The 22,987-nt window shown below is 38.8% G+C and overlaps 2 protein-coding genes across 2 annotated transcripts in view; both read left to right on the top strand.

Moving 5' to 3' along the window:
• Positions 1-22,987, top strand: part of LOC138058875 (myotubularin-related protein 13-like) — a 41,768-nt gene that overhangs the window by 690 nt on the left and 18,091 nt on the right. The window contains exons 3-19 of the mRNA XM_068904320.1: positions 1,319-1,657; positions 3,786-4,005; positions 4,162-4,294; positions 5,666-5,774; positions 6,049-6,162; positions 6,575-6,649; positions 6,748-6,861; positions 11,237-11,287; positions 11,552-11,629; positions 11,835-11,933; positions 13,486-13,779; positions 14,068-14,217; positions 14,653-14,721; positions 14,812-15,168; positions 19,256-19,424; positions 20,354-20,425; positions 22,268-22,524. Coding sequence (XP_068760421.1) covers positions 1,319-1,657; positions 3,786-4,005; positions 4,162-4,294; positions 5,666-5,774; positions 6,049-6,162; positions 6,575-6,649; positions 6,748-6,861; positions 11,237-11,287; positions 11,552-11,629; positions 11,835-11,933; positions 13,486-13,779; positions 14,068-14,217; positions 14,653-14,721; positions 14,812-15,168; positions 19,256-19,424; positions 20,354-20,425; positions 22,268-22,524 — 2,700 coding nt within the window. The remainder of the gene's footprint in view (positions 1-1,318; positions 1,658-3,785; positions 4,006-4,161; positions 4,295-5,665; positions 5,775-6,048; positions 6,163-6,574; positions 6,650-6,747; positions 6,862-11,236; positions 11,288-11,551; positions 11,630-11,834; positions 11,934-13,485; positions 13,780-14,067; positions 14,218-14,652; positions 14,722-14,811; positions 15,169-19,255; positions 19,425-20,353; positions 20,426-22,267; positions 22,525-22,987) is intronic.
• LOC138059379 (zinc finger protein 862-like) lies at positions 7,091-10,705 on the top strand. Its single transcript, XM_068904970.1, has one exon. It carries the CDS (start codon positions 7,645-7,647, stop codon positions 10,135-10,137), a length of 2,493 nt encoding a protein of 830 aa, XP_068761071.1. The 5' UTR covers positions 7,091-7,644; the 3' UTR covers positions 10,138-10,705.

Below are 22,987 nucleotides of genomic sequence, written 5' to 3'. Positions count from 1 at the left end.
ATGTGTTTTGAAACCTTACATTGAAGGCACCATGCTCTGGACTTTCACGTATTCCAGTTCGCGCGTCAAATAACCAACATCACAACATGTTTGCTGACCAATATTGGATGAAGTATTTCTCAGTTTATTGTAGAGTTAGCGACTCCTTGTATTGAATAAAGAGAATTGAGAATCTTTTTCTTTTGCTGTACTGCTTTCACAAAGTCGCTGATCTTTCTTTTCTTATAAAGATCGTCGGGGAACGCGTGCAATTTACATGTAAGCACTATTCCTCAGATAGAACTGCTCTGCGTTGGCTTCAAAGGAACATTTTTACTGTTTCGGCTTGCTCCGAATCACAGTATTCTGCGCAGTTTGTTTGCGTACTTTGAGGTACCTTGATGTTGTCACAATGTTGGACTCTTTTTTCTCATCACATGCAAACAAAGATTTCTGAGAAAAAACCGGGGTGAAATTATATTGAGACTGGATTAGTGTCTTGAATACTTGTTTATATAGCTGAGATGATTAATGTGATGATACAAATACTTTCACTTCAAATTTATGTCAATGCTTATATTTATTTGGATGTATGAGTTAAAATCTCTTATGTGACTTGCAAATGACCTTTGTAAATTGGTTTTCACTGTTTTGTGAAATTACCAAATGGTTTCAAATGATTAACATTATCATTGACAACTCGCCTTCATATCATCCTAATATTATTTATATACCTGGACAAAAATTTTCTGTAGTTGCAAGGATAACTATGGACAGCTTTAGAACAACAATACTCTCTTTTAAATATATGAAATCAACAAATGCCCTCGCATGTTTATGCAACTGAATTCTAATCTACATGAAAATTTTATGTGGAGTCATTCAGGTCTATAAATTTTCATTGCAGCTGTGAATTTTTGTCGTGTAAATTTGACACCATTTTTGATGAGGTTAAATGCAGTTCAACAGAGGGAACAACTAGGAGCAGCTGCAGTCAGTTGTCAGTGGTTTTGTTATATTTGCGCATGCATCTGACTCCTTGTGCCTTGGGTTGTAGAGCTTATTTGTTGGTTTGGCAGGAAGGAATATTTTCTGTGGAGTGTTTAGCATTTTTTCCCCTCTACTTCCACTGTTTATCAGTGTCACATGTGCCTATCTTCTCTGCTGCATGGGGGCTCATGGCTGGGTTGTCAGGTTTTGCCAGCCATGGGTGCAGTCTCCATCTTGGAGCTCGCTGCCAATGTAGTGGAAGCTCCAGGATGTTTCAGATACCCAACCTCCACTTGGCGATGCAGTTGTTAATTCAAGAAAGTAAATGTTATTTGTATCCTTTGTTTAGTTTTGCCAGCCTGGAGGATGGAACTATTCCTTCTACTGCAAGCCACCAACGTTCTTTGTGGCAGTTCTTACTGATATGGAGGGGGACCATCGATACTGTGCTTGCTTCACATTCTATGAAAAATGTAGTCAAACTAAGCCTAAGTCAGCGGGAGCATTGAAGCCGACAAGCAAGGATGCAGCTGTGGATGGCAGTCAATCTGATTCATCTATGTCTGACAAGCGTGGCTCTGACAATGTGCCTGGCATTTCTGTTAATAGTGGTGAATTAGCACTGGATAGGTTTGCACCAAAATGCTTGGTTCTTGTTTCGAGAGCAAATTATTTTGAAGTGTTTAAGGTACGTACATATTATAATTTTGTCAATCTGTAATTTAATCAATGTTTTTTAAAGGTTATTCTCCATTTTACAATGTGCAATGCAAGCAGCATACAAAGTTGATCAGGAGAAAAATAATTGTCCAAAAAGGAAACCATGCAGTTTATTAAATGCATTACCATGCCTTAGTAATGAAAGAAATAATATCAAAAGGCAAAAAATGAAAACATGAAATACAAGGAATAAATAAATGTGAACTTACTAGATAATTAATCCATTGACTCCCAGGGGTTCTCCATTGACGATTAAAATCGTCTGGCGTTAGACAGAGTAAACACTAAGTCTAGCTGGTTTGGACGTCAAAGGGTTAAAATAATTTTATTACTCTCATTCCAGATTTTCAGTGAGTATAAAAGCAGTGCTCAGGAGAATAAAGTAACAGAAAAATGCTCTGAAAAAGAAAAGTGCTGTTGCAGTGATAGCCTCTAAGAGAGAAATTTAATTAGAGACTTTCATTTACCGGTAGTATCCAGAGAATGAAGCACTCCTGTGGGCTAATGAAGACCCAACCCATAATTTGGAAATAGAGTTACTTCATCCTGTGAAAGTATTAGATTAAAGTCAAGTCAGTGTCAAGTTAGATCTATCATTCAATTAGCAGTGTCAATGAGAAATGAATGAAGGGGTAGTTTCTAAAGAAACTGTCGACAGTCATCACTACAAACGTCACAAAAAGATAAGAATGACAGAATTCCATTCACCCTCACTTTCCATCCTCATAATCACGCAGTCAAAAGCATCATTCTTAGTAATTTTAAATTACTCCAAAATGATCCCGAGACTGGTAGAATCTTTTCGCAACCTCCACTTATTTCATTCAAACGCGACAAAAACGTAGGCAACTTTTTAGTTAGAAGCGCGCTCAAAACTAACGAGCAACCCGGCACTTTCAAATGCGCGCGCTCACGATGCAAAACTTGTCTTTTCATTGTTAACACTAGCAAGGTATCGGGACCTAAGCGATCTGTTAAGATCACCGATCGTTTCACATGTACCTCCGCAAATGTCATTTATTGCATAACCTGCACGTTATGCAATAAATTATACATTGGTGAGACAGGTAGACGACTAGGTGACCGATTCCGCGAACACCTTCGCGATGTTGAGAAGAATGACAAGGATGCATCCAAGCCAGTCGCTCGCCATTTTAATCTGCCTAACCACTCCAAAAAACACATGGCTGTCTGCGGCCTTTCCCTACATCTAGGTACGACGGAAAGCCGCAAGAATCTGGAACAAAAATTCATCTTTCAAATCGGCACCCTTAATCCTCACGGTATTAACGAACGCTTTTCATTTAACTAATATATTCCTATTTTTCACGTTGCCATGTTACCACCAATAGCGTAGCTCCTACTCTACTACAAAAACTACACGTAACCCATAATCCCTCGATTCGCTCTGACGAAGGGCTAACGCTCGAAACGTCAGCTTTTAGAATCTCTGTACGGTGGCCAATTTACATTATCAACTCCGTTGATAAAACCAAATTTTAGTCTCAATGAGACTTTGATTCACTTTTTTTAACCCTCCAAATTGTATATAATATATATGTGTCAACTTGTTTGGAAACAAGATTGCTTTTCCTGGTGAACTTTTTCCCAGAATTTTTTCAGTGAAAGCTGATGTTGGCAGCTCATTGTAAGCATGTCTGTCCTATATAAATGTACTTTGCGTAGTAACCAGGCTTTTTGTTTGGAGAAAGAAACTGGTAACATCATGTTTGAGTTCTCAAAGGTTGCATGGTGTTTTGTTGCTCATGGTGGCTGAATCTTTGTAGAAAGTTACGGGCCATCATTGACACTGTGAAAAGTTTTGTGGTTGAATGGAGATTCCTTGTCTGGTAACTTTCGTCATTTCAAGATGGGTGAATCTAACTTGCCTTTAAGACCCCCTAATGAAAGCAGTTGAACAGGCTTTCACCAGAGGGACACTGTCTATTATCAAACAATTTACGCGTCGATTAGGAAAGGTTTAGGTGTAGAAAGTTCAAAGGGTATAAGCAATTTCCTGGAAAACAAGTGGTAGATCATACTCAAAGTGAGGATTGTCCAATTCTCTCATTTTCTCTCTGTCCTTTTTATTTCAGAACTGCCTTACAACCATCTATTTATCATTCCTGTCTGGTAACACCAAATCTTTAGAAGGATTAGTTGGCTGCATTTTGGGCTTTGTTCAAGTGCCTCCTCCTGGTGGACCAAAGATGACATTTTCCATGGGAGCTGGTGATCGGCAGACTCTGTTACCCCCGGTTTCAGATACCCTTCCAGTGACTGGCAAATCAGTTGCTATCCTGTTCAATCAGCTAGGCAAGTTGTCAAGTTATCAAACCAATGAGCTCATAGGCAAATTATTGCTTTATAGTGACAACATACTTGTAATATTGTAGATGTCTTGTTCCTGCTGGTGATTTGACAAATTTATAATAATTACATGTATTTGTCATCATTATTTTTATTCAACAGGTATCCACAATATGTTGGCTCTTTTCTGTGCCGTCTTGACAGAAAACAAGATAGTGTTCTACTCAAGCAGTTATTCGCAGTTGACTCATGCCACCCAAGCTATGTTAGCATTGATGTACCCACTGAAGTTTAGGTAATACAAAAATACCTTCCAGATAAAAAAATATGATTGGGAGAAGTGATCCTCTCACTTATCACTTAAAAGATATTGAAAAATTGAAAAATTCATGCTTCTTCAACAGGATTTAAAGCCATGGCCTCTGCAATGGCAGGAGAAGTGATCTTCACGCTTATCTGGACAGTAATATTATTTAATTAAGCAATAATAATAATTATTATTGATCACTTCTCCCTTTCATATGTAACCCACACTTCAAATAATTGCTTTTGAAGAGAATGCATTCTAATCATATCAGTTCTGTGGGGTTTCCCTCCAGTATCTATCATGATACCATACCATTTCAGCGTCGGGACGCCATCTTGTTCTGGCTCAAATAACCTTCTTACCATGTTTCACTATGGAAATGAACAATGGTTAGATCATTTGAAACTTGCAAACACAGTCTCACTTTACCAATGTGACAATGCCTCGTTTGTTGCGATTGCACTTCTATCAGCAGTCTAAGTGGTCAAAACGTTTACAAAGCAAATGTAACAGAATTCAGTTCAAAAATGACAAATTTTCAAGCCAATTGTAATTCGTCCATTGTCCGTGCAGTGTGTCATATTGATTTGTTGCGTTAATACAAGGGACAGAAACTATCTCACAAGGCCCCTGTATCAGGGTGTTTTGTGACACATTGTGTGATGTAATGTGGAGACTACATTTAATTCCCAGCCTACCCTTCTGAGGTCGTTGTCATCGCTTGTGTTAGTGTTTTTTGTTACAATTTTAAAAGAGCATTTGTCAAAGCTGGAGGGAAGTTTTGTACTAGCTGTGGACCTTGCTTATTCATGTGAGCATGGCTTTCTGAGGAGTGCAATATACTGTAATTATTGCTAAATTTGAGTGAAGAGACCCACTGCTGTTTCACGATAATTCTTTAGTTTAGCTTTCCGTAAATCTGGTATGCAGGTACAGTAGGCGCGATCAGTGGAGTCTTTAGCTCAGTGCGCCGACCAACCATTCTTGGTTTGTCATGGGCAAATTAGTTCCCCACGGAACTGATACGATTAGAATCAATTAGCAATAATTAGCAATTATTTGAAGTGTGAGTTACATATGAAAGGGAGAAGTGATCAATAATTATTATTGTTTAATTAAATAATATTACTGTCCAATTTGGACATGAACATTTGGCTCTGGCTGAATTTATCAGGTGTCTATAATAATATATAAGTTTCCAGATAATGGCAGGGATCATGTCTCCCTTTCACTTATAACCCACAAAAAAGATTGAATTGTTTAGAAAATAGCTTGCAATTTGAAATATGCTACAGAGTTTATTTTGAGTCAATGAGAATGTTACCAACATTATTTTCTTATCTTAACTTTGCTCGTCAGTTATGTTTTCATTCCAATTTTGCCTGCTGCACTGCTTGAGTTCTTGAATGCACCAACACCATACATCATGGGAGTTCATGAAGGTTACAAGGATATCGCACCTGACTTGGTAAGGGAGCCTAATACAACATGTTGTCAATGCAAATGTCACTTTCCTAACTAAAACAAGGCTCTATATTGATTCCTTAAAGTGCATGTACAGTGTACCAGTAATTTCCAGAGTGCAAAGTAAAGCCTCAAAGCACTCTTTCCTTCTTCACTTCCTTCTGTTTCCTGTCAAAACCAACCTGTACTTGAAGCCAGGAAGGCCTTGATATCCCGCCATCAAGATGCTCATAATGATTATTCTCACTTTACCTTATTGCTGTTTTGTGATTTTGCAGGCTGATGTTATCCTTGTGGATATTGATGGAGGACACATCTTCATCCCAGACACCATCAACCTTGCTTCGTTGCCTGAACCATTCTTAGGCCGAACAAGGCATGAATTAACCTTGGTAAGTCTTTGACTCCAGTGGTCAACCTTGTTGTTTCCTTCGCAAAAAAAACTTTGCATAACTCATCTCATTACGTATGGGTGGTATGTACAGCACATGTAAATGACTCCTGTCCACAGTATAAATTATTTCTGGTTAAAACCCTGTGCTGGACTTACATGTACGTCTTGTTAGGGGAATGAATAAGATATGATGTCACACTATTAAACTGGGGTAAGCTATAGATGCCCAATTTGGATCTTCTTCCACACTAGTTATCTATTATAACTACATGTATTTGGTAAAACAAATAAATTTTATGAGTTATCAGTCCTTTGGTATATGTACATTACATGAAAACAGTTTTCTTTGTATTCTTGTGTTTTTGATGATCTTATTTAAAAGATGAGTAAATATTATTATTCATGTTCAGGTATTGCATCCTCAACTTGTTACAGCAGACTGTGCCTTCCAGACATCAACCTCTCCTTCACTTCCAGTGCTTCAGGTAGGTATTGCCATGAGAGAACATAATTTTCCTCAACTTCTTTCTTTAGTTTCTGGCAGTCGTAGCTCTAATCTGTAGTTTCCTCTTTTTTCTTGTAGGACAAGGAATTGCGTGCAGTGTTCATACGACTGCTTGCTCAAATGTTTTCTGGCTATCGATCTTGTCTGACTTTGATCAGAATCCATCCCAAGCCTGTTATAACATTTAACAAGGTACAGTAATTTTTTCATGTTCATGGAGCTCTGTAGAATGTTCTTAACTGGCGGATTTACAAGAGTCTAATTCCATTTTTTGCCTTCAAAAATTTTCAATTCTTTTTTGTTTAGTTCTTTCCTATGGTCATCCCCACACAATCCTCCAGCTCTCTCTCCTTGCATTAAATCTTTTTTTTTTGTATTGAGTTGATGTCGTACTTTCAGTCTTTATTTTTGTAACACTTTGTTCAGGGGTTTCAATAGTAGCCGGGTAGCGGGTAGATCTACCCGCTTGTAACGAGCCGATTACCCGCTTGGAGCCTTCACACGAACGTCAAGTAAGGCGAGATAATTTCATCTCAGCGTCGAATTCTTGCCAAAAGATTTGGCAAAATAGGTTTTATTTTATAGGAGAACGAAAGGAAATGAAAAAGAAAAGACATTCTGGCATCTTCCAAGCCTTCTGGCCCATGAAAGTTCAAGCAAAGTCTGCAAAACATGTAATAAACATCGCTTCGGAAGCTACGTCAAAAAAAATGTGCAAGGCATCTCAGCTGAAATCGACGGGAACTGGGACAGAGTGTGAATACTAATGGCGGCCAAAAGGCAATCGTTGTTTGCATATTTCACGCCAGTGTCAAAACAAAAGAGGTCAAACGAGACTGATTCCTCCCAAGGTTAGTTGAGGATATTGAAAGGAAAAACCTTCTGTGATTATATCGCTCAAATGTTAATATTATGCTTCGTTTTTGCGCCAATATATTGTGTATCGATCGTCGATGGAATTGAATAAAATGTATCATGTTCAGTTACTTGCCTTGTGTTGTGTCCTACTTCGGCCAACTGATCTCTTTTTCGGCAGAAAGTGTTTCATTAGATAGTGAAATCAGTCAGTCACTTACCTCAGCGAAGGAAAAGCCCCTTCCATCTTCAAAGTCAGGTGAGAGTGTAGCAGATGTTGTAAAACCCGCTACATCCTACGCAAGAAGCGAGATGAGCATCGATTTCTGTGATCATGATTCTGTGTTGAAGCTGTTCGGGCCTTCGGAAATAGTCCACAGTTATTACACTTGTAATAAAAATAATTGTTTCAGCCTAAGTGAAAGGGAGCAGAAAAAAAATTTCGCCCTAAAACGAGACCGTTTCAAGCACCAGTGGATAAGAGATGATAACTTGGCATTTGATTCATGTACTGGCATGTGGTGGGTGATTTACAAGGAGGAACCAGATGATGAGAAAGGGGGGATGTTTTGTTTGTTGTGTAAGAAGCACAATACTGCAAACCTGAAAAACAACAGCAGAGTATATAACCTCATACCTGCACAGCGCCTGAAAACAGATGCTCTAAAAGATCATTCAAAAAGTGCTCAGCATGCAGCAGCTGTTCAGGCAGAGATGCTCAGCCGAGTGTCAATTTTTCACAAAGAAGTCGAGGAACAAGTCAAGAGCAAAGATGAAGTCCTACAGAATGCATTTATGTCGGTATACTGGTTGGCTAAAGAAGAAATGGCCAACAAGAAGTTTCTATCACTTCTCACACTTCTCCAAATGCTTGGGCTTGAAAACATGAAGCATTTTCGTCATCGCTCCTATGGGTCAACTATCGAGATTTTCTTGACTCTAGGCAGAGTACTGAAGCAGAGAGTGGTTGAGGCGCTAAGGAAATCAAAAGCATTTGGTCTATTAGTTGATGAGGTAACGGACATTTCGGTGATGGAACAGTTGATAGGTTTTGCTCAGTATGTCTCTGATGATGGAGAGGCTATGGTGAAATTCCTTTTCGTCGACAATGTTTTGGAGGGCTCCTCTTCCGCCAATGCTGAGACAATCACTAACTGCATCTCTAACAATCTGGACAAATGTGAACTTGACGTTCAGAAGATGATGAGCCTAGTAAGCGATGGCGCCAAAGTAATGACTGGCGAAAGAACAGGTGTGGCCGCCCGACTGAAGCAAATCAACAGCAAGCTAATTAATGTGCACTGTGTCTGTCACAGACTGGCCCTTGCTTGTGCTGGTGCGAGTGATGAGACAACATACATCACACAAGTCGAAGGAGTCCTTTTGCAACTCTGGAAGTTTTTTGCTAAATCGCCTAAGCGGACTGCTCTTTTGGTGAAAGCACAAGAGTCGTGGCGCAAGATGAAGCTATCACAAAAAGCAAGGTCTGTTGTGGCGAAAAAGGTGCGAAAAGCTTGCAGAACACGTTGGCTGTCTACAAGCAATGCTGTAGATGGAGTGTATGAAGACTTTGTTCCTATCATACAGGCTATCAATCTCGCAGATGAAAAAGATGGCTTGGCGACGTATCTGCTGTCCAAAATGAAGAGCTTTAAGTTTATTGGTACGATAATTTTATATATTTTGAAGGCTGTCCTTCCAGAGCTTGCTGCATTAAGCAGAGTATTCCAGCGAGGTACCGTCAACTTTGGCCATATCCTACCAGCTATCACCTACACTACTGACAAGCTAACGAAGATAGCACAAGACAAAACCCCCATCACCCAACTTCAGATTGATATTCAGGAGAATGGACGGCTCGGTACCTGTGAGTTTAAAAGCAATGACCACGAGATACAAGTTCTTCGCAACCTTCTAAAGAAGTACACGCAAGCCCTCAAGGAGAACATTGATTCTCGTTTCAAGGATGCGATGCCAGTGGTCTGTGCATTTGCCATCTTTAATGCAAATGCCATTCCAAACCGTGGAACAGCAGAGTTTTTAAGCTATGGGTCTAAGGAAATCGGCACATTGTCAAACCACTACTTTCCAGGTGACAAGGAAGCTCAGCAGCAAGTGAAAGCAGAGTGGGAGAGGTTAAAATATGATCTTCTTTTGTGGAAAGCGCAGATTCCTCAGGAACTTGACAACATCACCCCAACTGAGTGGAGTCTGAAGAGGCTACTTTCCATGCGCACAGAATATGGCCACTTCTACCCTAAGCTTGTTTGGATTGCAGAAATCATTCTTTCTCTTCCTATGTCAAATGCATGGCCCGAGAGAGGGGCTAGTGCTGTTAAGAGGGTAAAGAGTCGACTCCGTAGCAGTATGACTAATCAGATGCTGGAGGCGCTGCTGCATATCTCCATCAACGGTCCACCTGTCCGTGAAGCACAGGAACTTGTTAAAGAAGCTGTTGAGGCCTGGAGCAACGCAAAGAAAAGAAGGAAACTCCCTCCCTCTGCAAATCCAGGTGGCACATCTTGTGGAAACTTGCAGGGTGAAGTTCAAACCATTCTTGTGGACTCTGCTGTCCAAACCGATATCCAGGTCCAAGAAGATGATAAAAGTTGAAGAAGCAAGTGTGCAAGCAGAGGTGGAAGCTGCTGTTGAAGCTTTTAAACTTGGAGACCACCAAGCAAGTTATGATTCGGATGATTCTGCTTTCGAAAGTGAAGATGAATACTAAGCACTCGATCGCTATTCTAGGGACTCGTCCTTTCTTTCGTAACAGTATATTTTGAAATTACAATATAAACAGTGGAAGAGATTTTGCACATTCTACCTCGTATTTAGGTTTGGGACATGACTTTTAAGTAAGACTTGTTCCGCAAGTAATTGATTTGTAAAATTATGTTCCAATGGGTATAATCAAGAAGGTTTGTTATGGTTAAAATGTGGTAGAAAGTGTTCAAGCAGTAAAAGGCCCGGCTCTTGAAAGTCTTGAAAATCAAGTCGTAAATTAAGTGGCTTCAGACTGATATAAGTGATATACATACATTTTAAGTTGCTTCTGTGTTTTTGTAATGATATATGCGACTAAAATATAAGATAACCATGTTTCTCTATAGAATAGAGTAATTTTGTTTGATTTAAGGATTAACCCTGAGCTAAAACTACATTGAACTTAGACCATTTTAAGGATACCAGTTGTGAAAGTGTTAAAAAGTAGCACCTCAATAGAAATAGTTGACTGTGATTACTTTATTGTCACATAATTCTCTTCAAATTTGTTTAAATTAGTTGACTTGGGAGCAAAAAAATGAAACAACAAAGCAACCAAAAAAAGACCTGAAAATGCATGAAAATGCATCCTAAAACTTCAAAATTTTCCGGGGAAGCATGCCCCCGGACCCCCCTAGGGTCAAAGGCCCTTCAGGGCTTCGGCAAATGTACCCGCCTGTTAGTCTTAAGTACCCGCTTGTGCAAAAACTTATTGAAACCCCTGTTGTTGAAATGTAGGCTTAATTGGCTCCAAGCTTTAAAAGATGAGCCTTCCTCTTGTCCCCATTTTCTGTTGAAGGTAAAGGGTTGTTTTCACTATAACTCTTCCAAAATTTTTGTTGATAGGGGTAAGTCAAAATACATGTTCTTTTGCACTCACTATTATAAGATTGAACTGTTGAGACTGCTGTGTAAAACATTACCCGTATATCTACTGTATTTCTCGCAGGTTTCATTCCTCGAGTATAGAGGCATGGTGGGTGATGCATTTTTGTCCAAGGTAAAATTTAATTTTCTTGTTAACTAGACTGAAAGAATTTCCCTTCTTTCAAAGGCATTCTTGCAGTCAGTGGCAAGTGTGTAATACGTGTATCTGAAGGAACAAGAAAAGAGTACTAGTGCAGAGAATCACACAGTGCTTTTGTTTCTTCTTGGAATGTCTAATCCATTTTGTGTGCTCAGATAATTTTTCCAGACTGATGAGATCATATCTTTCTCATTCAAAAGGAATACATTGACTTTCTGTTATTGGATTCCTTCACAGGTTTTGGACAGCATTTCATTTCTCTCATTTGTCGCATGCCGTGGTCCTCCTTATAGAGCATGTGATCTGTTTGACCAGGTAATTCTGTAGAGTATACTTGTTCAAATTTGAAGTAATGTCAAGTCTAATGACATAATTGTGTTTCAAACTCCCTGGGGAATTCAGCCATCTCTTCTAGTTTTTAAATGTCAAGAATGTACAAAAACGAACCAAACTCCCTGGAGAAAGCTTAACAGACAGCTGCAGAGGGTAGTTGTCATTAAAAACATTGCCTCTTTTCTAGTTATCTGTAGAAATTGACAGTATTCTGAGTACAGAAGGAGGATTGGATGCTGAGGTTCAGGCCAACATTCAACAGCTGGCACAGAAGCTTTATGACAATGTAAGCCATTGCTGCACAATGATACTACAGTACTGTGCAAAAGTAAGGTGACAGTCTCTACTCGATCCTCGCAAGGATCAAGAATGGAGTCAAGGATCGAGACTCCATTCACTTTAAATCAAACTGGATCCTCAACACTCAATTGCAAAATCGAAACATTGTCAATTATTCTTACTTGATTCAACGTCACAAAAGTGTTACTCCTTGATTAAATAACAAAAGGAACTGTTTCATAAGAAAATGAGATAGCGGCTATCGTTCCTGTGAGTCTTCTCTTCAAAACTGCAATCTTATGCCGTGGATTAAAATATAAAAGCAAAACAGTGAGCTTTACCACGCGATGGATTTTATCGAGAATCGAATGTAAAATTTAATTTCCAATGTAAACATTTAGAAATATTTGCATACCACGTGATTCATGTATTTTTACATCTTGTCTTAAATGCAATGATTTGAAGGGAAATTATATTGATGGTTGAATCTCGGTGCTAGACTTGTTCAGGGGTATCAGGTTTCATTCTTTCTTGATAGTTGACTCAATTCTCAATTGTCTTTCTTGAATCCTTGATCCTCGGTCTTTCCGAGAATGGAGGATCGGAGATCGAGTCGAAAATTGAGTTTCCAAAGCGACTGTCAGCTTACTTTTGCACGGTGCTGTACGTAATATTCCAAAACGAGTGTGAGTGCTTCATTGGATTTCCAAACAAAAGAAAATGTTTGAAACCATGAGGCGGCAGGCCGAGTGGTTTTAACCCTTTGACTCCTGGGGGTTCCCACTGATGAGTAAAATCGTCTGACGTTAAACAGAGTAAAATACTAAGTATGGCCGGTTTAGGGGGAAATGGGTTAAGTGCTTTTGTGCGTTTGGAAATCCAATGAAGTACGACGTACAAATTTTGAAATTACTTCTCCAACAAAGGCAATTATAATTTCAATCACTTTTTTTCAAGTCAAACATTTTTTGTACACCTCATAGTTGTGCAGAAGCATGTGAGATCTGTGAGCAATAACTCGTTACCATGTCCAGATGGAGAGTGCAGAGAGATATTAATTTTAGACCCTGTAAAAGCTGGGAGAGGAGGAAGAAGATTGGGTGACTAGTGCTGTTCCGAATTCTGTACATTATAAAAACAAATAGGCAGCTCGTATTTTCGAAGATTAGAATAATTATTATAATTAAGAGCCATTTTGTACTTGTTTTTTCAAAACATATGTTTGAAATTATTGATTTCAAACCACACATTTGAAATTCATTTTATGAGTCAACAAGTAGTGTTTCATTGGGTTTCAAACTCGTCCTGGTGACCAGAATGTGGTGATGCGATTGGCTTATTAACTTATGAGCTTATTAACTTATGAATTATTAATGAGTTTGAGCAATCATACAGTAGTTTCTAGTACATTAACTAATCAACTACTGAGGAGGTCTTGGTTTTGCTGAGGTCTGACCCCAGCTTTTCACCTTTTAATTTCTGGGCCAGCAACATTCATTGTTCTGTTAGGGGATATTTGCAAGTGCTAAGAACATTTCTGCTTGCTTGCTTCATGACAGGAACCTTCTGGTGATACAGCAGAAAATGCAATCCAACCATTGGATCCATCTATCGAAGCCGAATTGTACAGCAAACTAGTCTTTCCTGAGCTCAGTGAATCTGAAATCGGCCAGTATATTGATCAAGCAGAGAATGTTGCTGCCCCCTACAAAATCAAAAGCCCAGAGCCGTGTGTTGTGCCTTCAACTGTTGTTTCAAACCGCCAACAGCATTACATTCCAAGTCGCAAGCTTGAGGTGTTAAGAGACTGTGTTGCGTACATTTTTGATAACAAGATATCTGAAGCGAGAAAGGTAATTCATTCTTTTAGTTAGTGTCATCAAAGGAAGTTGTTTTGGATTGGATTTTTTTTCCTTGTTTAATCCATTGACTCCGGGGGGTTCCCCATTGATGAATAAAATCGACTGGTGTTAGACAGCAAAATACTAAGTCTGGCCGGTTTAGGCCGCTTTGGGTATTAAAGGGTTAATACTTGTTGGTATACTGTATATGGACATCTCTGCAAATTTTGCCTGAATTTCACAGTATGGTCTGTGCTAACTGAAAGCTTTTAATACATGTAATTCTCTCTTCTTGAACAGACCCTTCCATCAGTGGTCCGAGCACTGAAGTCCAAAGGAGCCCAGTTAGCTCTGTGCCATGAACTTTCTCTCAGAGTTAAGCAGAACAGATCAATGTTGGAACATGACCAGTTTGATTTGGTTGTAAGACTCATGAACAGTGCATTGCAGGTTTGTAACCACGCATTTTTCAGAGATAATTCAGCTTCAGTTTGGAAAAGAATGCCATACGTAGCTTTGTAATTTAAAATATTTAAGTACAACTAGCGTGCACTTGATGACGCATACAACTGTCCGATTTCAAGGTGTCCAATTACAAACTGTCCCATTTAATACGGAAGTCAGGGTTGTTGATGACCAATCAGATTCAAGAATTTTGTAATACCATAGTTACGATTAAATGTACAAGTTGCACTTTTACATGTAGGAGGGAAAGGGTTACTGTCTGGTATCTCTGATTTTTGGTGCAAATCGCAAGAACTAACTCTGTGCCCAGGCAAGATCTAGGAAGTTTGAGAAAATAGCTAATTGGGTGAGAGGAATATTTACTGTAGATCAGGGTTAGCATTGAAATGTCTTTCTTTGTCTTCTGTTTATCACCAATAGGATGATGCTAGTATGAGTAATACAGCAGTTGCTGCAGCACTTCTACCTCTTACAGCCACATTCTGCAGGGTATGTCATTTTGTCATGTGGGAAATAAAATGTATCATATATTGAAAAGTTAATTGCAAGAGATTGAAATGCTGAATCTCTTTTTGTTAGAAACTCAATGTTGGTGTAATTCAGTTTGCTTACACTTGCGTACAAGATCATCCAGTTTGGGAGCGACAGCAGTTCTGGGAGGAGGCATTTTATGCTGACGTAGAGGCACAAATCAAACAATTGTATGTTAATGAAGAAGCTCCCAAGGCAAATGCTGAAGATACCTCTGATAGAGCCCAGCAACGCATTTCACGTGCCAGCTTAACACCTCTGACCAAGCACCGTAGCTTCTCGAAAAGTAGGGATAACATTTCATTGTCAGCTAAGGAGTCGGGGAGCTCCAGTGATTTGGATAATACTAGCACACAAGAAGAGCAAAAGTCAGTTCCAAGTGCACTTAGCATTGCTGCTAAGCAGGTTAGTTGTCATCACACGATGATGAAAAAGCTTTTTGCTGTCTGAAAATTGTGTCCATCAGGGCTCGACCTTAACTTTTTTAACAGTAGCCTTGGCTAGTAAACTGGTAATAATCACTTGGCAATGCGCTCTTTTTGTGAGCCATAAGGAAAACATTAATACGCTCCCAAGTAATAACTCTACAATGTTCTTCAAACTATATACATTTTGGCATACATTATGCCACATTTAAGAACATTTGTAATAGTCCATTGACGTTGGCTGTCTACTTCTCCATGGAAACTCCTTTATCCACCTTCACACAAACCTTCTTTTTCTGCTTCCACACTTTGAATTTTCCTCTTTGAAGTGATCACCTTTCCTTTTCAAGCTGTTCTCAGAAGAAAAGAAGCCTCTGTAAGCAGGTTAGTTGTCATCACACGATGATGAAAAAGCTTTTTGCTGTCTGAAAATTGTGTCCATCAGGGCTCGACCTTAACTTTTTTAACAGTAGCCTTGGCTAGTAAACTGGTAATAATCACTTGGCAATGCGCTCTTTTTGTGAGCCATAAGGAAAACATTAATACGCTCCCAAGTAATAACTCTACAATGTTCTTCAAACTATATACATTTTGGCATACATTATGCCACATTTAAGAACATTTGTAATAGTCCATTGACGTTGGCTGTCTACTTCTCCATGGAAACTCCTTTATCCACCTTCACACAAACCTTCTTTTTCTGCTTCCACACTTTGAATTTTCCTCTTTGAAGTGATCACCTTTCCTTTTCAAGCTGTTCTCAGAAGAAAAGAAGCCTCTGATGTTCATTTGATTTTTTTTCTTTTTTAACAATAATGCCCCGTCAATTGTGAGTAGTGAAAATGTCACTAGATTTTTAAGTGGATGATAATATTTGCCTTCAGCATTTCAGTAGTCAACATGGCTACTAAGCGAGAGAAGTCCACTAGCCAAAACTGAAAATCTACTAGTATTTGGCTAGTTGCTAACCCGCCAAGATCGAGTCCTGTACACTCTAATCAAGGCTATTTTTGTTTTTCAATTTTTTTTCTGCTTTCTTCATGTTCTCTGGTTTTTCTTTTCTCCTTTTAAAGTGGTACTATGATCAAAAAATCATTTCCTTTTTTTCTTCCGATTTTGAAAGCGTGTTCGCTTAACACCCAACTGGCAAAATCTTGAGCTTTGAATTTTATCCGAAGGCTGTTTATGTTGAGTGTAAGTTTTGGATTTGACAGTCCGCCATTACTCACGTTTAAAACTGACCGATAGGACATCAGAGGGTTGAATCTAGAGAAAATGACGTCATTTACTCACTAGCTTAACATTTCAGCGTATAAACGCAATTAACTATATATACAAAACACGGGTTTAAAAGTCTGAAAGCCCGAAAGTCCCGTGCTGCATATTAATTCAGCCGCGTACACATGCATTGCATTCCTAAACTAGTGAGTCTTTGACGTCATTTTCTCCTCGACCAAACTCTCTCAAGATTCTAAAGTTAGTAATGACGGACCAATAAATAAGAAAATTGCAGTTAAAATAAACAGGTGTCTTTAAAATCAGAAGTTAAAACTTGGGTCAGTTAGTGTTTAGTTAACATAGTTTTGAAACCCAAAGGAAAAAAAGAATTTTTTTTTTGGTCGTAGTACCACTTTAAAGAAAAATAAAAATTATAGCTTTCTTCTTGTAAAAATAATAATATTGTTGTTGCTGTTGTCTTCAAAAATTAAAATTACAGTGTACATGTAAGCTACGGAACCATAAAAACTTTTGAATAGTAGTTGCACATTTCCAAACATTAACCCTTTCACCCCCTTGGGGTTCCCCATTGACGAGTAAAATCGTCTGGCGTTAGACAGAGTAAAATCTGTAAGTGGCACTCTTGGGAGTGAAAGGGTTGATAGACCTTTTTGCAGATATGGCAGCCATTTTGATTTCTATTGTTTCAAATAGCTATTATGGGATGCCCAGGGGGCAAATACATATTAATTTACACCCTGAGCATCCCATAATGTCTTTCGAAAGACAAAAAGAAATCAAAATGGCCACTGTATCAGCAAAAAGGTCTATCAGTATTCAATGTGAATAATACATGTATGTTTATTAATTTATTTCCTTATTAAGATTTTCATCATGTAAGATGGCTCAAACAGATTTCAACCATTTGGAGGGAATGTCTTAATTGAAGGATTAACTCTACAACACTCTTTCACATTAGGCAATGTTATGGTACTACATAAATGAAACACCAATAATTGCTCAACAAGATGCACTCATTAATGTGACATAATAGGTTACCATGGTTACCATTTAGAAGCACCCTATATTGTCTTTAAATGTTTTTTTCTCCAAAACAAACTTGGTGACCCCCATTTTTTATTGAAAAGTAATTAGCAGGCTTAGATGAAACTCTCTGCAGATGTGTAGCACAATCACCATACCCAATTGGGGGTGACTCAGAAACAATTCTTGATTTATTCAGTTTAACATCTTCAATAAAGCTATATTTTTGCTGAATACAGGTTATCCTTGTTGATTAGCATACAGGGTGTAAAAAGGGTAAGCGACTTTCTTTTCTTGAGAAAACAAAGGAAAAGGATAGAAAAATAGGAAAATTTTGAGTGTAACGCATAACACAATTTTCAAATTGAAAATCTTCAAAACCATTTTTCATAAGAGAGAACACTTTTGTGGATTAACGGACAATAACCAGTGATAACACGCAGTAAATACTACATATGGGCCAAATTTCAACAGTTCAAGTTTATTAAAACACATTAAAAAGATTCAAAATTCCGTAGTTTCCTTACTGTAACGCTGTGTTTTGGAATTCCAGCGCTCACTAGGTTATTGTTTGAAACAGGTCTTCAATTGATATCTGTGGGTTCAAAACCATCTCAACTAAATGCTCATACCTTGTGCTTTAACTTACAGAAAAATTAGTTTGAGGGATCCACTACGAATGGAGAAATCACTTCTCAAAACAGTCCCTATGCTTTTTCTGTTCTGCTATTGTGCAATAATATTTTTCGAGACCACTTCTTTCAATGTTGCTCCTGATCCAACCAAGGCATAATTGGGTTCCAACCAAGCATTTGCTGAATGCTCACAAGTTCCCCTAGGTATTTCCACAGTTCCGTCATCGTAGCTTTCAGGGTCGCGAAAATATTAGCCTTTGACTGAGTCGCTACAATTTTTTTAACATGCTGGGCCATATTGAACCAAGTCTTGAGTGCCAGTAAACATCACAACCTACTTTGCAAAGAAGCCATGATTTCCATGTGCTTCACAAGGCTTGGTAGCCCATTGGGAAGTCCACAATGTCTTTTCAGGGGCAATTTTCAGGAAATTGAGAGAGACATCTGCTCTGACTTCAAATTGTGAAGTGGAGCAGAAAGCTGGCGTTTAGGGTGTCCATAGAACTAAATGAGGGGATACTATCCTCCATGTACTGAAAGCTTTCTGTTTTTACTTTTTATTTGCCTCAAAATTGACTATCTGTATGAAAGACCACGCCTGCAAGGGGTCATGGGTAAATCAAAAATTCAGTTTTAACAGACCAGACTTTAATATTTAATATTTAATATTTAATATTTCCGAACAATTAGAAAGATATGAAAGTCTGGGTGTGAAATAAGCCAAAATAAGTGATTTTCACCCCAATAAACACAATTTCACAATTTTTAGTTATGTTACAGGAACGGGTATGGTGATCGTGCTACTCGTCTGCAATAATTATCTACAACATGTACATTGTACAATGGAAATAACCTTGGTTTACACTCACATGATTAGATGGCCAAAAACGAAGCAAAATGCCGCTCACGTTTTGCATAATAGTAGAGCCAAATTCCCAAAAGACTTAGATTTCACTATTCAGTTCACCAACGTGGCTGCTATTGATGTTAGGGGCAAGTCAACGATTGGTGTCTTATTTGGTACCATAAAATCTGCTGTTACATGAACAACGTGGATAGATTCAACCCTTCCAAAATAGTACAGCTTGTTGAAAGAGTTAAAACTGTTTTTAGCCTCCTTAAAGAGATTGCTTGGGATAAAAGTTTAGTTGTTGCCCGATTTGGTTTTAGCTCAAGAAATGGCCTCACTACAGCAAGATGGAGAAAGATGCCAAGATAACCAGCGAGGAAGGCATTGTGTACAGTCAGGCAATACATTATGCTAATCGCATGGTTTACATGAGAATACCACTGGATGCAAGTGAGAAAATGCCTCAGCCCAGCCCGGCACCAGCAACAGGTTTGTCTATGTTTCCAGAGATAGTGCCACATGTCATTTGGATTGACTCTTCAATTAGTTCTGCTTTGCCCATCTTTGTTCTCTAGACCAACATTTCTTCTTTATTGTGTCACCAATTGAACAATTTTAGTAAATTAAAATGTCTCTTTTATGAGGTTGAACATTGTGCTGAGTTCAGTTTCATTCCCTACATATTCTAATCATTATTTCCCACTTGCTCCTTAATGACTAGGGGCAAGTGTACTCAGTGCTTGGCGTGGCATTGGCATTTATGGTCATACGGTGTGGTCTGCTAGCAGGCAATTAGCTAGCAGGCCATGTTCTGGTGTCTTGTTACTGTTCTGGACCTGATTTCAGGGCATTCCTGTGTTCACTGGATCAGCGGTAGTCTGATACGGTCCGTGTAGTTTTACTCTGCTCAGGGTATGGGGCATTTTGTGTTTGTTGTATTTTCTGGTGTCCCCTCCGTCCTCTCCCCATTGTAGTATTACCGTAGTTGTTATCTTCGTAGTAGGTTCTCCACTTTTCTTCCAGTTCAGTGTGATGGGTGCTTGGACTGAAGCTGGATAGGGCAGGCTTTTGGGTGTTCTACCAACTTGGGTTTCGGAGCTGACAGTTCCAGCCCCCACATTCTGGGGCACTCAACCTCCATGTGTGACTTAGGCATTAGTAATAATTGTAATACTATTGACCTTTTAGTGCAGCCATACTAAAACTTGCGGAAGCCTCTTGTTGATTATTACCACTAAGCATTTGATTTTTGTCCAGATTTTGTACAGTACATCAAAAACATGTATGAGCATAGTGATGTTAACAATGCACTTAAACACCCATTGCCTCCTAGGAGTGATATTTAATACAGTTTACTGTCTTATGCCAGACAATTGTAGGAGTCATTGGGTTAATAGAATTTTTGTTTGCTGTGGCAGGTTTGGCCACTGTCGATGGTGATGAATCCATAAATGGTACCTACATGGGGAGCATAGTGAATGGTGTTGGTGGTATGTTTTTTTGTTTTTTTATGTACTGTACATTTATGTTTTGTAGTAATTGAATGCAGAAAAATTGATTTTGTAGGAGTACTTTGTGTCTCAGTGTTTATTCTGTTGGGAAGAAAAGATCCCTAGAAAAAATATATATCAGCCTTCTCAAAATATTTTTCGGGAGCAGGTCATAAGGAAAGTGGAGACGGTTTGGTGCTATAGGCACCCCCAGCCAAGCGAGTGCCCAAAGGATGCAAGCTTCTAGGGGGGTCTGGGGGTATGCTCCCCTAGGGAATTTTTTAAATTTAGACACTCACAGATGCAATTTAGTGCAATCTGGGGGATTTAAAGTGACGAAATTTCACATATGGAATTGACACTTGCTTGGAGTCTGATAAGAAATACTGGAATGTTAGTTAAATAAACATTTCATGTGCGCGACGCCAAAAAATATTGCGGACGCGAATTTGTACGTAAAACTAACTTTTTTTCAAGCTTTTATAATATCTCCAGTGACTTCACGTTCGAGCTAAAAATGTGTTGGCCGACATTTTCTGACTGGAAGGAGACGGTCAAGCTTTCTGAGGAGGCGGCTCATTGAGCTGTCGACCGGCCGGTTTTGAGAAGGCTGTATATAATTCTTACTTTCCCATTGGATAAACAAACCTTGTGGCCCACTTGCCTCAGGGGTCTCTTCACTTGCCTGATTATATAAGGTTTAATGTAGATAAAAGACAGAAATACTCAGGGTACAGTAGAAATACTCCATGTACAGTATAAGCCGCACCTTTCTTCTCAAAAGTCAAATAAAAAAGTGGGGGTGCGGCTCATCTACAGAAACATCTGAGAATGGAGTATTAAGATTTATAAGAACTTCTCAAGATGTCACTGTATGAGCATATCACAAACTGAAAGCATGCTGTTGTTCATTGCCCTTTTCATGAGTGAAAAGAGCCATTTGTATCTTAAAGCGTTCATTTGCAATTCTTGTTTTCCAAGAGTTCTTTCAAGTAATTAATGTTCACTTTACTCAAACAACTGAACACCAACCTACAGGAAATCTCTATTCCTCCACAAAGCTGTTTGCTGTGATGCCTGAGGCCAGTCACATTGACACATGTCTTTCTGCCACATGTGAGAAAATACCATGGTATTCGCAAGTACTCGCTAGGCAAATGGCCAACCATTTCATTGTGATGCCCAGACTCCATTCCACATTTTAAAGCTTGGCTACTTAAGCTCTCATTCTTATCGTGTGATGGAGTGTTTCGAAGTGATAACTGATCTTGAAAAAAATTCTGGCGAGAGAGCATCATAAGATTTTTTAGAGTAAACTCACAAGATAAAGGTATGACAAGTGAAATTTCGCTATCCAAAGACTGAGTTGATGTGAAAGCTTGTAACAACGACCATGTCAGTGTTTTGAAACCTTACTTGTTTGCTTACAAAATAATCGAACTTCATTAGAACTTCGAAGTTTGTTGTCTTAATTTTTTTTTTTTTTTTTGAAATTCAAGCTTCCAAATTCGGGGGGAGGCTTATCTATGGGTGCGGGTTATAGATGGACTTTTACAGTAATTCTTTTGTTTGTGCATGTACGTTGGATAAGTGTTCTAAGGAAGTTGCTTTCCCAAGCATGAAATCTACTTGTCCCAGACAACAGGCCCCAGTCGTTCAAAAGGTGGATAACGTTATCCACTGGATAAATCTCCATTCATGGTATTGGTAATTGATTTCTCTATGACTTATCCACTGGATAGTGATTTATCCAGTAGATGTGCTATCCATTGTTTGAACAACTGGGGCCAGGACAAGAGCTGAGAAACTCTAACTGTACCTCTCATCATTGTCTGGTTTCAGTGAACAGTGAAGTGGGTAGTTGCATAACAGACAGTGGAGGATGGGAAAATTACATGGATGATGAAGATGGTGGAACCATTGCTGACCAAGTCACAAAATTTGTCAGCCGATTTGTGGACAGAGTCGGCACAGAAGCAGGAATCAGTCAAGAGCACTTGAAGTCTCTTTACACAATGATTCCTGGAGTGGTTGCTATGCACATAGAATCACTGGAGCCAGTGTATCGTGAGTACAAAAACCTGGCTCCTATTCAAAAGGTGTGTATCAGGGAAAATATTCTTTATTCAGGGTACAAAATAATGAAAAACAGCTGAAACGTGAAATATAATGATTTATAATGATTTATTATTACCATGGTAACGTGCAATTTCATTTTGAGTTGAGTAAATGTATGATAAGAGAAGTAATTAAAAGCTTCAAGTAGCCATTTGGGAAAAAAAAATTGCATTAATTTTGTATAACAGGGCCGGCTGTCCAATGGAAGAAGGTCTGGCTTATAGGACATTGTTCCTAGGATAACTTATTTTAAGATATCGGGAATAAAATCATTTTTAGTTTGGTCGCATTTGTGGGGATACATGTAGGCTCCTTACTGAGTAGTCTAGCTTGACTACATGTGGTGTTGAAATATCTGGAATATTATTGTTTGCGTTTTGTTACGAGTTAATGGTGTGTGTGATAAATGGTTTCTATGCAATCAAAATGGAGCTTAAGTGCACC

This window comes from Montipora capricornis, chromosome 8 (genome assembly GCF_036669925.1).
Source record: "Montipora capricornis isolate CH-2021 chromosome 8, ASM3666992v2, whole genome shotgun sequence".
Classification (NCBI taxonomy): domain Eukaryota; kingdom Metazoa; phylum Cnidaria; class Anthozoa; order Scleractinia; family Acroporidae; genus Montipora; species Montipora capricornis.
Note: the sequence above shows the minus strand (reverse complement) of the source record. Positions and strands in the feature narration are given on the sequence as shown.

Bases quoted from the DNA above. Each gene is read 5' to 3' on its own strand.
- LOC138059379 (XM_068904970.1), top strand. From the start codon at position 7,645: ATGTTCAGTTACTTGCCTTGTGTTGTGTCCTACTTCGGCCAACTGATC.